The sequence below is a fragment of the Setaria viridis genome, chromosome 6 (assembly GCF_005286985.2).
Source record: "Setaria viridis chromosome 6, Setaria_viridis_v4.0, whole genome shotgun sequence".
Lineage (NCBI taxonomy): Eukaryota > Viridiplantae > Streptophyta > Magnoliopsida > Poales > Poaceae > Setaria > Setaria viridis.
In genome coordinates, this window is record NC_048268.2 from 26100715 (window position 1) to 26116923 (window position 16209).

Sequence of the window (16209 nt, forward strand, 5' to 3'; positions counted from 1 at the left end):
TGATAACAGAGTCGTAGTATTATATGACAAACTAGTTACTATACCTAATAAATTCCTCCCTGGCTATAATTTGGCAGACTTGTCCCGTTTGTTAACTAATGTGTCCAGTACGTAACATTTTTGCGTAAATGGAATAAAATTATTCCTTGACAAGTTGACATGATGAAACCTAATGGCCATTTTCAATCGTACGTATCCTGCATTGGTAATTCGCTGCATCGCCACCATTCAAAGTGCACGATTGCGGATAACGACCTCAGCCGCTGCGTGACTCATCCGTTGGCACTTTGTGTTTTGTGAATGGTACTATCTGTTGATTTACATCAGACCATGAGATCAAATTTGAAAGGAACACTATATATTATATTAAAAACCAAGACCAAGCAGTAGCGTGAAAGAATCTCTAGCGCAATGGTCAATGGTTATAGCACATAAGTAGCATCTAGTAAGTCCGGATTTGACTCACTGTGGAGATGAATTAAACGGGTTTGAAATAAAAAAATAGGTAAGAGATTCCCCTGCTGACTTCGGTAAAAAAAGAACAAGCAGAATATATGGGTGCAACAATATATGATTTTCACACTAATTATTTAGCGGTGAAAATTACCACACACCGCCATGCACAAAATTTGCATGAAAAATCTTGTAACTTGGGATGTGCACGTGTGTGGGAGCTTCTTTGGAATTTAGTATTTCTTTTTATAAAACCTTTTAGTCTCCTTAGTTACGGTTGGGAAATCAGACTCTTTGAGAATTCCCAACCGGAATCCCGCAGTGGTTAACGAGATCGGTGTAGGGATGAGAGTCCGTCGTCTGCCCAAGTCTCCATCCGGCATAATGCCCCCGCCAGCAAGGTTCAGAACTCCGGCGATGATACGAGGTGCTAAGCTTTAATAGTGTCACATCAGATGTTCAGATGCTAATTAGAACGACTAAACATGAGCTAATTATAGAACTAGTTGTAGAACCTTGTGCTAATTCGCGAGACGAATCTATTAAACCTAATTAATCCATCATTAGCAAATGGTTACTGTAGCACCACATTGTCAAAATATGGACTAATTAGGCTTAATAGATTCATCTCGCGAATTATACTCTATCTGTGCAATTAGTTTTGTAATTAGCTTATATTTAGTACTTCTAATTAGCATCCAAACATCCGATGTGAGAGGTGTTAATTTAATAGGGTGTTCCTAATAATGTCGCGGGCGCGGGCGCGAGTCCTCGCGCCGCCGGCAACCTTACAGCGACGACGCGACCTACCGCAGCTATCACGCCTAGGTGGGCCCACATGTCACCGGGGCATGGGCGCCAGGCTCCTGAGTCCTCCTGGTCCCCGCTTACTATTCCACGGCGACTCAGGACGGTTCGTTCGTCGTGGCTGGTGTGTGCACCCGCGCGCCGACCGCGCGAAGCAGTTGACTGGACCGGCCGGCCCTGGCCCGCTCGCCAGCGACGTCAAGGATTGGGCCTGTAGGTAAGTGGCCCAGTAGCCATGGAGCCCACAAGGACTTCCGGTTGCCGGGGAGATTGTGCTGCTGCACCGGACCGCGACGTCGCCTCGGCTCGACCGCTCGACCACCACCCGCTTCCCCTCTCCCCTCGCTCCGTCGCTCGCTCAGTATAATTGCAGCGCAAAATCTCCGCAACGCTCCAGACAGACACCCATGAATGATCATTGCTGCTCTCCATTTGTAGAAGGGAGATCGTTCCTTTGACCCTGCAAATTCTCTTCTGTATATATACAAATAAATTATAAGCGGGCGCGGCGGTGCTCGATCTCCGAGTCCTCGTTGCGCACGCCCTGCACCCGGCGGCCCGGCGTCCTTGGCCTCAGGCCAAATGCGGCGGTCCTGGTGGGAAGCTTGAGCGGCCGGCGCTCCATTTGCTCGCAGGACGCGCGCCCAAGGGCCGGCCAGGGCCCCGTCTCCTTCCCGCCCGGTAAAATCTCCGCCCTTCGCCCCCTCCCCCCCCTTCTCGTTGCGCTATCCTGTTCATCTCGCTTGTTTCCAGAATCTGTTTGGATTGGAATATGGTCATTGCAATCTTGGGCCTCCTTTCTCTTGGGGATTTTTCGCCTTTCTCTCTCGGTTCCTGGGCCGGTTTGTTATGAATTTTCCGGCAATCAGTTCCGTTTCTTTCTGTTTCGAACATTTCCTAAATATTTTAGCCCCACTGTTAAGTTCAGAGAACACCCCGCATCACTGAATCCGCTTCTCTCTGATGGTCATGGCCCATTGTTTCATGATCGATTACACGAATAATAATTGGGTTAATCACCTAGTGTTTATTCCCAGCTCATACATTAACATGGTTCACAGGTTCAGCATGATTTGTCCTGACTTCGTTAGCATGATCGTCAGAAACAGCACTGCGGCTCTGCACCTCACTTTTCATACTGGACCTAACCGTGCAACAAGAGTTTGCTGCAACTTTCGCCTGCAGTGCTTATAGAATGTTCAGTATAGTAAGTAGTTGACAATTCAAGGAAAAAGTTGGTTCACCCACCCATTGCTGCAAACTGCATACTCTTCTTAATTTTCCCCAGCTCCTCTGGCTTGAAGGGCAATTAGCAATTTTTTAATGTTGGTATGTAACTGATTCGGTGTTGCTTATCTCAGCTGCTCATCTGTTAGTATCTTCGCCCAGAAACTTGGAATTTTTTTTAAAATAAACTGTCAACCATCTCTACTACACTCTGTGTTTTAAAATACATGGAGGCAGAGTTGGAAACCATTTTAATTGTCTCGAAAGGTACGTTCATAATTTAAAATTGTGTGCTAGATTTTATAAGCATAGTAGTACTGGAAACGGGCAGACCAAGCTATGTCTTTGAGACTGAGTCAGTTCCCACAGCACCATCCTTCCTGTAACTGGACAAAACTATCTCAATATATTTGCTTGCTTACTTTGGACTGCCTGTTATCAATCCAATACGAACACACAGCTAATTTAGCATCTTTTACCCATACGGAATGTGCCAAAACTTCAAGTCTAATTGATGCCTCCAATTATAGGCAGATTGCCTGCCTGTTTGTTTCATAATTGATGCCTCCAATTCATTTTAGTACATCACTCAGTGAACAAGTTATGGACTTCTTCTTATTCTTCTGAATTTACAAAACATTTCTGGTCGATTGATCGACTTCTGTGCAATTCGTTGGACCTCATCAATTCATTCAAAGTATAGATTGTTCCTTGTTACAGTTTATAATTCCTTTCCCTTTCATTTCCTATGATATTTACTGTGTTTTGTTCTTGTATCCATTGGTTCCATGGCAGAGTACTCTCACAGTCTCACTTATAACTCACACTCTTACATTTTTAAGCTTAATTCACTTATTTTTTTCAGGTTAATTAGAAGTTATTTCAGTATCCAAAGATGGTTCATCATAAACCAGATGAGGCGACATCAGATGAAACCAACATCTCCACACAGCCTCTCTCCTATAATCCATCTCAAGCGCCACCTGTGTACAAGGTTGGGTATCCTCCTCAGAGGAACCTCACCACAGAGTTTACGAACACACTGAGGGAGACATTCTTCCATGACAATCCACTAAGGCAGTACAAGGACCAATCTGGGTCGACAAAGTTCAAGATGGGTTTGCAGTTCTTGTTTCCAGTCTTTGATTGGAGCAGGACCTACAACTTGAGCAAGTTCAAAGGTGATCTGATTGCCGGATTGACAATTGCAAGTCTCTGCATCCCTCAGGTATCAAGGTTGACTGCACCTATCACTATAAATTTACTACTTACTGTGCCTGACATCGAGTCTTGGACTAAATAGGATATTGGCTATTCGAAGCTCGCTTATCTGGATCCACAGTATGGGCTTTGTAAGTGTCATCAATTTGGGTGTTCCAACAATGAACCTTGATTTAAATTCTTAATTGATGGGTCTTATCACTGCTATTGTAATTCTATTTTTTTGTTATTTGGTTTCAGACTCCAGCTTCATCCCCCCATTGATATATGCTGCAATGGGTAGCTCTATGGATATAGCAATCGGGCCAGTTGCGGTGGTATCTCTTTTACTAGGTTCACTCCTACAAAATGAAGTTGACCATGAAAAGAATAAGGAGGAATACTTGCGTCTTGCTTTTACGGCAACCTTCTTTGCTGGTATCACTCAAGCAGCCCTGGGGTTTCTAAGGTATACCGTGAATGGTACACTACTTTTAAGCAAGATACATGTAGGTCAATCAATCTCAGAACTGCTATTTTTCAGGTTAGGATTCCTCATCGAGTTCTTGTCGCATGCTGCAATTGTTGGATTCATGGGGGGAGCAGCAATCACTATTGCCCTGCAGCAGCTCAAATATGTGTTGGGTATCAGGAACTTCACAAAGGAAACGGATATAGTTTCTGTTATGGAGTCTGTTTGGGGTTCGGTTCATCATGGGGTACTTATCTTGAACTTAACACGTATGAATAAAATGTTACTGTCAGACTGACTATATAGTTATCTGATAAGGCGTGATTTTGTATATGCAGTGGAACTGGCAGACAGTTGTGATTGGCTTCACTTTCCTGGCTTTTCTTCTGCTTGCAAAGTACATTGTGAGGTTCCCTTTTTTTTCCATACAATTTAGTTTCAATATTTGTTCTTTTTTAGAAATTTGTAACTTAATAATGATGTTTCATATGCACAGGGAAAAAAGAATAAGAAGTATTTCTGGGTGCCAGCTATTGCTCCTATAACTTCGGTCATTCTTGCTACCCTTTTTGTGTACCTTTTTCGTGCTGACAAACATGGTGTTCAGATTGTAAGTACTCAAGTTAGTACTATCAAGGCTCAATAGTTTTTGCATGACCTCAACCACCACAACCATATGAGCCCCAAGACTCAGTTCATATCGATCATGTTTTAACTAGCGAATCATTTTTGGCACTTGGTAAACACAGGTGAACAATATCAAGAAGGGCATCAACCCATCATCTGTGCACAAGATTTATTTCACTGGTCCATTTGTTGCAAAAGGTTTCAAGATCGGTGTTGTCTGCGGCATGATCGGTTTGACAGTATGTATGCAATGCAAATCTATCTTGGCCCTTCATGTTCTTTTCCAGATTATTCTCACATCAATCTTTGTGCACCTTATCAGGAAGCCGTGGCGATCGGAAGGACATTTGCTGCCATGAAGGACTACCAGTTAGATGGAAATAAGGAGATGGTAGCACTTGGAACAATGAACGTTGTAGGCTCAATGACGTCTTGCTATATTGCAACAGGTAACTATATCTACTTTTCTGAAAGGAATTGTAGTGATATTTGATATTTCTGAAAATTGAAACCTGTTTGCTGCAATTTCTCTCAGGTTCTTTCTCGCGTTCTGCAGTCAATTTCATGGCTGGGTGCCGAACACCAGTATCTAATGTGGTTATGTCAATGGTTGTGCTTCTCACCTTGTTGGTCATCACACCATTGTTCAAGTATACTCCGAATGCAATCCTTGGATCGATCATTATTTCTGCTGTGATCGGCCTTGTGGACTATGAAGCCGCAATTCTCATTTGGAAAGTTGACAAAATGGATTTCATCGCTTGCATGGGAGCATTCTTTGGTGTGGTTTTCAAATCTGTTGAGATAGGTCTCTTGATTGCTGTAAGGACCCATCCCAGTCTTGACTGTCCAGTATTTATTAGAGGGATAAGTGAAACTTACTGATATTTTCGATATTCACAGGTGTCAATCTCGTTTGCCAAAATACTTCTTCAAGTAACAAGACCAAGAACTGCACTTCTCGGAAACCTTCCAGGCACCACAATTTACAGGAACACTGATCAGTATCCAGATGCAAGGCATGTTCCTGGGGTGGTAATAGTGAGGGTTGATTCTGCTATCTATTTCTCCAACTCCAACTATATCCGAGAGAGGTATAAATATGACTCCACCTTGTGCTGCATGTATAGCTTGAGTATCCTCATAAACTTTTGTGTGCTCCATTTCAGAATTCTGAGATGGTTGACAGATGAAGAAGAGAAAGTCAAGGCAGATGGACTGTCTAAAATCAATTTCTTGATAGTAGAGATGTCACGTAAGTAGAATCTTCTGTTAATATGATATCATGAGATGTTATCTGTGATTGCACTGATGAAAGCCAATGCAAATTTTGTTTGCAGCGGTTATAGATATCGATACAAGTGGTATCCATGCTCTTGAAGATCTCAACAAGAATCTTCAGAAGAGAGGCATTCAGGTAAGATTGAAATTAAAATTGACTGACTAGTTAAAAAAATAGTTTCAAGAATTTTTCGGTGAATCTTAGGATTTGACGTGCAGCTTAAAAAGAAGAAAGTATCTTATTGGAGGAAAAAGTCAAAAAATCTTGCACAAGAAACCTGAGAACAGAAATAAAGGTTACAAATGATTAAGAAAGAACTGAACTTAACTGTGCCATTGATTTTAATGGATATATTACGTGTTTGTGCATGTGGCAGCTCCTCCTATCAAATCCTGGCTCTGCTGTCATCGAGAAGCTCCGTTCGTCCAAGCTAACTGAGCACATCGGAAGCAATCATATTTTCCTGACAGTTGCTGACGCTGTGCGTTTCTGCACTTCAAAGTCGATGCAAGAGCCCTGAACTGAAATGGATTTACGTCAGGCATCTGCACGCCAGTATATGCATCATGTAAAGATGATACAGGATTACAGGTCACAGGAATATAGTTTCGAAGGTGGTTATCGGCTGCTCGCTGTTGCTTAATGCGAAAGAGGGCGATAGTGTTTCAGATGTATGTAGTTCTGTTGTTTTGAACGCTGCTTACATACAGGTGGATAGGAACAATGTGTAGCTAAGTGCTGTGATCATTGTGCAAACGGAAGGAAACATAGACCCAAAATCCGAAATGTGATCAGTCAGTCAGGCGGGCACTCCCTTGAGGTGTTGAGTCCCTCCTATATTTTTGAAATGAATGAAAGAAGAAGTTAATAAAAAAAGTCAATTAATTTGTGTTATTGTTTTGTTTCGACATTTTGGCCGCATTTGTCATTGGTTTATGGAGGTATCAAAGGAGTACTTTCTGGAAAATAAACCTACTTAACACATTGTTAGATGGGTCTGAATCGTGTTTTCACTGTGATCCAAGATGTACTAGAAATCTAAGTATTTACAAAAAAGTGTGACAAAAAAAGGTGCGGAGATTTTCTCGGAAAGAAGTGTAGTGATTTGTATACAAAGAGAGAGAGAGAGCATCTTAATTATTCTTCGATAAAATGTTTGTGGCATCAGATTCTGAGAAAATTTCAACAATTGAACTTGTAACACAGTTGCCACAATGCCACATCGGTTTGTACTTCTAATCTCCCCGTGGATATGGGCCGTGAATTTTAGGATCCAGAGGGGTGGGTGATGGAGAGATGCTGGAGCGGGCTGCCCGTCCGGCTCCGGCCCACCCAGACCCAGCTGAGTTAACGAGCGACCCTCCCCAATCGCAACGGCTCGCTGCTCATCCCAATCCAATGGCCCGCGCCGCCGCTCGCCTCCTCCCCCTCTTCCTCCCATGGCGGCGCCCGCCGCCGCCCCGCCTCTTCCGCCGCCGCCTCCTGAACCCAAGCAGTCCCAGAACACTTGCCGCACGCGCCGACACCCTCGTCCTCCCCGGCGACGAGCGCTCGCCCACGCCGCCGCGCCTCCCGCACCAGACGCGCCAGGACTACGGCGGCGGAGGCGGGGGTGGCGCTCCCGGGACCATCGCGGCCATCGTCACCTCCCTCGGCGGCGGCCCCTCGGCGGTCGGGATCGTGCGGCTCTCGGGCCCCGACGCCGTCGCCGTCGCCGGCCGCGTGTTCCGGCCCGCCAGGAGGGAGCCGGCGCAGGCGCCGTGGCGGCCGCGCAGCCACTTCGTGGAGTACGGGCTCGCGCTCGACGCGGATGGCAGCGTCATCGATGAGGTAGACGGCGGCGCGGCTCGGTCCTCCGCTTTTCGCTGGCTGTGCTTTGCTGCTTCTCCATATGTTAGCTGCAAGCTCACCTTGCTGTTGCTGAAGGTCCTGGTGGTGCCTATGCTGGCTCCGAGGTCGTACACGCGGGAGGATGTGGTGGAGCTCCAGTGCCATGGCAACGACCTCTGCTTGCGCCGCGTGCTCAGGGCTTGCCTGGAAGCTGGCGCCAGGCTTGCTGATCCTGGTCAGTTGCTACTCACGCTCTCCTTATGGAACTGCCATTGTGCCTTGTACCAAGATTGCTGGTTAACCGTTCATAGAGAAATAATTTCGTCAATTATGGATTCTTAGTTTCTGGAACCAAATGCTATGCTCTAATCCGCCAAGTTTGCATCTTCTTTCCAGGCGAGTTCACTCTTCGTGCCTTTCTGAATGGGAGATTGGACTTGGCCCAAGCAGAGAACGTGTCAAGGCTCATTTCAGCAAAATCAACAGCTGCGGCAGACTCAGCTTTAGCTGGCATCCAGGTAATCAGTTCATGGGCTTACATTGATGCACCATCTCCGTTTACCTATACATTGACATAGGCGTTTCAAATTAGGCTTTTGAGCTTAAACTTGGAACCCCAGAAGCTTAAGCCGTTCCGGAGTGGCTGCAGCTGAAACAGATTCATATTATTAGGATAAGGAAGAAGTCCAGATAACAACCCCCCCCCCCCCCCCCCCCCCATCTCTTCCCGTGGTCTAAAATTCAACACCCAAGTACAAACCCGTCTAACTGACCCCCTGAACTGCACAAACCAGGCACGCGACACCCCCGAGCCTGGTTTCGATGCACGCTGGCATCCACATCAGCCAACTGCGCCCCTCCTCTCTCTCTCTCTCTCTCTCTCTCTCTGTAGGTCTCGGTCTCTGTCTCTACATGGCAGCGGCACAGGCAGGTGAAGCCGGCGACGCGCCTGCCTGTCTCTCCCAGGGCCAACCTGGACGTCAAGCTGCTTCGCGCTGCGGGAGAAGAAGCGCGTCGAGGCCCGGTCCCGGAACGTGCAGGTGTACGCGGCGACGTCCGTGGCCGGTGTCACCGCTGCGGTGGCGGCGCTGGTGGCCGACGCGGTCTTCTCGGCACCTCCGCCGCCGGAGCAGCAGCCCAAGAACGGGGCGTGAGCAGCGCCACCAAGACCGCTGCGGCCTGGTGTCTGCGGCTGCGCTGGTGGCGTCGCACTGCGTGGAGATGACGTTATGGCGCTCACCGCCGGCGTGGCGACAGGTACGCACGCACGACAACCGTGCTCATTCAGTTTAATTCCTCCTTCTCTGCTACTGTCCTCCTCCAATCAGTTCCCTCTACTCTCTGAAAAAGCATCTCCTCCTAATGTGCTCTCCGAACAAGCTGTTGGTCGATCTGTGCCCTTGCCTCTGAAATTGAAGCTCTCGATTTTGCATTTTCCTTAGCCAAAGCCCAAACCTTGTCCCTTAAATTGATCAACAATTGCTTGACAAAAGGGGAGGTGTTGTCATCATCATACCACTTCCAGAACTCGCATCCCCCAGCCTGCACACAATCAGACACAAACTGAACATGCGGCTCCACACCAAAATCAAACTGAACACACCAAGATGAAGCAAATACCAACCCGACATCTCATGCATGTGAAGTAACTCCTCCCAGGGTTCAGAATGCTCCACGAAATCCATCTTGCTGCCTTCTTCCTGCACCTGCAGTTAACGGCTGGCTCGTAGTCCAGGGGCCCCTCCCGATAAGCAACAGGGGACCAACAAATCCCGTCGTCTCCGGCGTCGGGGACTGAAGACGTGCTCGACCAGGATGAGCTCCCACTCGCCGCTCTCGCCATCTCCCTCCGCAGCCCTCGCCTGATGGGAATCGCCTGGATGAGCAAAGAGAGAGGGCCGCACTCGTTTTGCTGACGTGGATGGACGCAGGTCGACATGGATGCCAGCTCGGGTCGAAACCGCTGTGGAGCGGGCTCGCCGGGGGGGGGGGGGGGGGGGGGGGGCTCATTTGGGCAGTTCGGGGGGGGGGGGGGTCTGTTAGACGGGTTTGTAGTTGGGGGTTGGATCTTAGACCAAGCGAAGAAATGGGGGTGTAATCTGGACTTCTTCCTTAGGATAAACTCCTTTTGTATTGGAAGCTCAAAGTGCTTCAAAATAGGTCTGAATTTGACATGTTTGAATGTAGGGAGGCTTCTCTACTCTAGTAAAGTCATTGAGATCAAGGTGCATTGAGTTACTAACTGAAATCGAGGCACGTCTGGATTTTGAAGATGAGATGCCTCCCTTGGACCCAGTGATGCTTATCAGCAAAATTAATTCTATGAGGCAGGAGGTTCAGGATGCATTAGACACCTCTAATTATGATAAGCTGTTACAATCTGGCCTACAGGTATGCTATTCACGTTATACATTGGTTATGCTTAAGGGTCAGATGTTTAGAAATCAACATAATGAAGATTAAATAAATGCATTAAAAATATTTTACAGATAGCAATAATTGGCCGCCCAAATGTTGGCAAGTCAAGCCTCCTTAATGCTTGGAGTAAGGTATGTACCTAGATATCCCTCTTTCATGTTGAACCAGCATGTCTTGTTTGGTGTTTTCTTTATGTAACAGTATACTAGTCTTTTTTATCTGTTGTACCTTCATGTGGGCAACAGCATGAACTGTATTTTGTTTAATATTTTCTGCTGTGAATTTACAAAAACCATAGGGGATCAGCTACAGATACTCGAATGTCATGCAATTTCTGTGGAGAGTTGGCTGTAACTTATTCTGTACTGAACGTCATGCTGCTTGTGGCCTGTGGCAATGCTGGCTTCTTAGGAAATCAACAATCCTATAAATTTGCATACCATATTCTTTAAGGAGTGTTGTGTATAGATGAATTTGTTTTGTATTGCACCCATATTAGTTGATATTGGAATTTAAATGTTTAGCTTGCAGAGTGAAAGAGCTATTGTTACTGAAATAGCCGGAACTACACGGGATGTAGTAGAAGCAAATGTCTCGATTCATGGCATCCCTGTTACTCTTTTGGACACTGCTGGTATAAGAGAGACTGATGACATTGTGGAGAAAATTGGTGGGATTTTTTTTCTTAGAATATGCTTTCAGTGTCTCATAGGAGTTAGGGACTAATGTTAAAGATAATACTAATCTTGACATCTATATTCAATTCTGATCTTACACAGGCGTGGAAAGATCTGAGGCTGCTGCACTGGGAGCTGATCTGATTATAATGGCAATAAGTGCTGTTGATGGATGGACTGATGATGACACTATGCTTGTTGAACATGTTTTGATTAACAAGGTACAATTTCTTTCATTTTCTCATCAATTTTTCTGGTAAGAATGCCTGCTAAATATTGTTCCTGCCTTCTCCTGCTAATATCAGTAAACCTGTTCCTGAGAGCTTAATATGTTCCTTGTGAAATTATAAATAGTAATTGTTCTCTTTTTTTTCTTCCTTGTCTGGAGATTAGAAATCCTCAGGTTCTGCAGTTCCAATGGTTCTTGTAATCAACAAGGTAGATTGTGCACCATTCGTTTCTGGAGAACAGTTTGAACGATACAGAGGCCTCTTCAGAAAACATGTACAGACATGCGCAGTCACTGGCAAAGGCATTTCCGAGTTGGAGAGTGCTGTAGTAGAAGTCAGGGGTATTGAGCATGTACCTTCTGGAGGGCGACGGTGGACTGTAAACCAGGTAATTGTGTTCAACAGTTCGAAAAAGTTATCTAACTGCTCTGCTTCTGAACTCTGAGTATTGCTGCCCTAATGAATGTTGTATCTGAAAGGTCACTGAATGCTTTCTCATTGTGTGTCATATGATGCAGAGGCAATTTGAACAGCTCTTGAGGACTAAAGAAGCTTTCACACGGTTAGAATCATCAATCAATGAGCAATTACCGATGGACTTTTGGACCATAGACTTGAGGGAAGCCGCACTTGCTCTTGCAACAATCAGTGGAGAGGACATCTCTGAAGAAGTATTGAGTAGTATATTCAGCAAATTTTGCATCGGGAAATGATCCACGAGCTCCACGCCCTGCAGATCCTAGAATCTGAAATGGTGCATCCAACGGTTTTGAGCTGAAGCTTGTTCCTAGAATCAAAACAGGAAGAAACGTACTGACTGGCACTTGCAATGGTGAACGGGCACGCTTTTCCTCTCAAGTGCCCAGATGAAGAATGTTGCAGGGAACTGAAGCACCGTCCACCTTAGTGCACACCACATAGATGCCGAGAATAGAGTTCATTGAGATCTCAGCGTGGTGTCAGAGATTGTATACTTGGTGATGTTTAGGAGAGACTTTTAGCTCTAATCGAAATAAGAATACACTGTTTGATTCAGTCCCGTAGCTGTTCAGAGTTTTTGTACCGAGTGCTGACGCTGCATCCTGAACTTTGCGCCTCATACAATTGAGGAAATTTTGTACCACCGTATCACGAGCGGATACATGAGAAAATGGTAAGGGGTTTGATTCAGTCGTTTAAAACTTCAAACCGTGTGTTATATGATCGGTTCATTCCATATTTTCTTACTAGCCGTGAATATGTGATGAGCCATGCTTGTCCCTGAGACATCAGGAGCGTTGATAGCTTACCTTCCTAGCTGAAAACACGGAGCCGATTGCCTACCTTTCCCAGATAGATGAAGTGTTTGACATTTATTCAGAACACAAATAATCATATTTAAATTTTGTACTCACTCGGCGTTGTGCACAAATAATCATATTTCGAATCCGGTAGGGCTGAGTTTTTTTGTTTTTTTTCTTTTAGCATGCCTTCCTTTCAGTCAGCCGAGCTCAGAGCACGACTGGTTCCACCTTCAGGTGGCCACAAACAAAACAAGCGTCCCTCGCCAATGGGGACGGCACAAGAATGAAGAATCCAGGGGCCCCGGCCTCTTGGTGCCACGCACGACGGTCGGTTTCAGCTTTCATTGGCTTCCACATGCATGGCCTAGACTTGCTCACCGGGAGATGCATCATTACTGGCCGGGTATGGGACGGTTGAGTTCATTTCTCCTGTAGCTATGATATAGAAAAGAATATACTTCACTGAGTTGTACCCTCATAATGTGATTTTCGCTCTTTTACACATGATATTTCTACTGTTAAAACCCCACGAACCCCAAACAATAGTTCGTTGGCAACACAATCTCTTTTTTTTTGCACAGAAATGAATCCTATCATATCAAAATTCTCACCTTTTTTTTCTTTTACGTGCGAATCCTTTTTGAACCATGAAGTTTCACCCGCTTATAATGAAAAAAACAAATAAGATTGACCATGATCCCACGGCTGCATTCCCACTAACACCACGATCCATCCAACCTGCGTCTAAGGCTGGAGATCAGCAATTCACCGGAGTGAATTCCACCGCCACTAAAATTATTGGACACGCTCGGTTCCTGGACGAGCGTTGCCTCACCTCGCCCGCGCGAGCGAGCGAGAATCCCTCTCCCTCAGGAGCGAGCCGAAAGCTTGCTAACGCAATCCCCGAGGAGAGCTTGATGAGAAGGCAAGGAGCAGCAAGGGATCCGAGCGTCCCCATAGTTGCTGTCGATTTCAATCGACTAAACCGCAAGGAGCGTGCAAAAATGAACTTCACAATTTCCCAACTACAAAGTCCACAAGTGAACTATACTTTGCAAACATAAACAAGTGTCTTACATGAAGAGCAGGGTTTTAGTGCTACTATAATGCTCCTAGGTGATGGATGCTAGCCAAAGCCTAAAGCCTACGGATCACCCTCAAAGTTATTTTTCTTTTGGGAAGCTTTCAGTGTGATCTGGCGACGGGCAATCAGCCAAATATTTAATCAAGCTCTCAATGATGATGCCACCCTCTCGCTGCTCCCTCCCACCCCTGCATTATGAGATGGCCCTTTCGGCCTCTGTCACCGCTTTGCCCGCCCTTCGTTAAACAAATTCAGGTTCGCGTCGCTGCCTGCCTCAGAGGAGCTCACATCACGCTCACGCCTGTTTGTTCCAAACAAATTGGTCCGATGTGCATCATTTCCATTTGTATATTTGCTGCCAGTTGCAGGGCGTCGCTTTGGAGTGCATACCTAATGCTTACCAGAAGGTGAAAGCTACTGCAGCCCAGTGGATCATACGCTAGCTTCTCCGTTTTGTTTTCGTAATTTTGATGGAGGATAGGCGAATGCTGACTCGGATAGGTCCCATGCATGTCCCATCTGAAAGGTGGTTGGGTTCTTGTTTCAGGAATGAAATGGTGTTAGACCTCTGTCATGGGCTTCTTTTTTTTCTTCCTTTTGTAAAAGGCGTCAATCGAATGAACTCGAACAACGCATCATGGCAAATATATTGATTGTGTGGTTCTGTAGTTGGCACACAGTAAACCATAAGTATCTTTTTTTTGTATAAACATCAGTAATGGAAGAATATGATCTTGGAAGCATAGATCAGTTCCTGTTCAATAGCCGCCGCGCAAAAATCAGTATCAATTCGATCTACACATTTCTTCCACAGAATCTATCTCTCCATCTATGTTCTCCATATATATTTGCCGATCATCCTTTGATCATATCATAGCCAACTTGCACAGTCTCCATCTCCTTTCAGCCGTTATCTACAAACAACACATGCCCCTCCGTCCAAAAAGACAAGTCATATTTTCTCAACTTTGACCAAATTTATAGAGAAAAGTATCAATGTATATGCCATCAAATAGGTATGTTATAAAAATATATCTCATGATAAATCTAATGGTACTTATTTCATACCATAAATATATGTAGTTTTTTTATAATCTTGATCAAACCTAAAATTTTTTTGACTTGGAACAATTCTATATGTAGTTTTTTTATAATCTTGATCAAACCTAAATTTTTTTTGACTTGGAACAATTCTAAAATGACTTGTTTTTTGGGACGGAGGGAGTACGCTAATTACTATACGACCAGGTCGCCACTTGCCAACAATCGTCACAAGCAAACTTTCTCTATTTTTCCCATTCACTTACAAACCCTTTTTTCACAAGCAACTTACATGTTGGCAAGTTGCAGCCAAAAAATTGAAAAGCTCATTCTTTGGCATGCAACATCATCGTCTCTCTACCTTGTTCTTTCTCTCCTATCCCTTTCTCTTACTGAAGCCAACTGCATGGGGAATTTGAACAGGTGCACATGAGAGAGAGAGAAAGAGAGAATTGTAGGCACGCGGAAATGTTGGCAACAGAGATGCGGAGAGCAACGAATAGTGGAGCTCCGAAGTGTTACAGGGATGGACAAGTGGACGGTGCTGGAGCGAAGAGTGTGATAGCCGCGGTTGGACGAGAGCGCATCGTCGTCTCCCGGCAAGCCAAGGAATGAAGGACCACCGGCGACGAGCAGCTAGTGCATCCACTGATCCACAGCTCCACCCGGTGACGAAGAATCTAGCACGCAGCCTCTTCTTAGCTCGAAAGCAATGCGGCACTCCATCCAAAGATGCACGCCCTTTCTTCTGTTGGAAAGGTTCGTGTGTTGCTGTCCTTGGCATAACATGCACCATGGCCGTCGAGATGCCGAGGCTGAAAGGGACCTCGCAGATCTGAGGATTGTTAGTTGTGTCTATCATGCGTCCATCAGCGTTTTTGCTTCCCGAAGATAAAGCTCGGTAGCTAGATCTCGACTGGGTTATACATATCTTCGTGATAATTGGAGTTGATGATGAATTGATGATTAATTGTTGATATTTCAACGAAGACTATGTTGCTTATCCACGAACTATGCTACTCCCTCCGTTCCAAATTATAAGTTATTCCAACTTGGAGAGTCAAATCATTTTATGTTTGACCAAAATTATAGAGAGGATTACAAAGATTTATGACATCGAATAGATATACTATGAAAATATATTTAATGAAGAAACTAATAGTACTTATTTGGTATCATGAATGTTAATACTATTGTACAAATTTGGTCAAATTTGAGATACTTTGACTTTCCAAAAAAGTTGGAATGACTTATAATTTGGAACGGAGGGAGTACTTCCTATAAGATTTTGCTGTTATAGGTACACAATATCAATTAGGTCCAAAACTTAAAATACATAAGGCTTCGTAGAAAATGGAAATAGGCCTGCTAGGTAGCATTTCATGGAGCTCAAATTTGTTCTCTTTTTTTCTAAACACAAAGTTAATTAGGTTTTACCTTATTATGTACTCCCTCCATTCCAAATTATAGGTCGTTTTAACTTTTTTAGGTTCATAGATATTTTTATGCATCTACATATAGTGTATGTATAGGTGCATAATAATATCTATGAACCTAGAAAAGTCAAAACGACCTACA

At 44.9% G+C, this 16209-nt stretch overlaps 2 protein-coding genes across 4 annotated transcripts; both read left to right on the forward strand.

Moving 5' to 3' along the window:
* Positions 1 to 1638: 1638 nt before the first annotated feature.
* On the forward strand, positions 1639 to 6962 carry LOC117860613 (sulfate transporter 1.2). Of its 3 annotated transcripts, XM_034743954.2 has the most exons (15): positions 1639 to 1941; positions 3353 to 3715; positions 3791 to 3839; positions 3949 to 4156; positions 4232 to 4406; positions 4498 to 4563; positions 4656 to 4769; positions 4909 to 5025; positions 5109 to 5235; positions 5322 to 5608; positions 5690 to 5880; positions 5956 to 6041; positions 6127 to 6203; positions 6287 to 6363; positions 6445 to 6577. In XM_034743954.2, exons 2-14 carry the CDS (start codon positions 3383 to 3385, stop codon positions 6347 to 6349), a joined length of 1893 nt encoding a protein of 630 aa, XP_034599845.1. In that variant the 5' UTR covers positions 1639 to 1941; positions 3353 to 3382; the 3' UTR covers positions 6350 to 6363; positions 6445 to 6577. The 3 variants fall into 3 exon arrangements, with proteins under 3 accessions (XP_034599845.1, XP_034599843.1, XP_034599844.1); XM_034743952.2 differs by lacking the exon at positions 6287 to 6363 and having other exon boundaries at positions 1644 to 1941; positions 6445 to 6962; XM_034743953.2 differs by lacking the exons at positions 1639 to 1941; positions 6287 to 6363 and adding an exon at positions 2856 to 3184 and having other exon boundaries at positions 6445 to 6962.
* Positions 6963 to 7445: 483 nt separating this feature from the next.
* Positions 7446 to 12258, forward strand: LOC117860614 (uncharacterized). The gene is made up of 9 exons (XM_034743955.2): positions 7446 to 7898; positions 7995 to 8133; positions 8295 to 8416; positions 10086 to 10289; positions 10388 to 10447; positions 10848 to 10986; positions 11096 to 11214; positions 11387 to 11611; positions 11742 to 12258. Exons 1-9 carry the CDS (start codon positions 7467 to 7469, stop codon positions 11934 to 11936), a joined length of 1635 nt encoding a protein of 544 aa, XP_034599846.1. The 5' UTR covers positions 7446 to 7466; the 3' UTR covers positions 11937 to 12258.
* The last annotated feature ends 3951 nt before the right edge of the window (positions 12259 to 16209 follow it).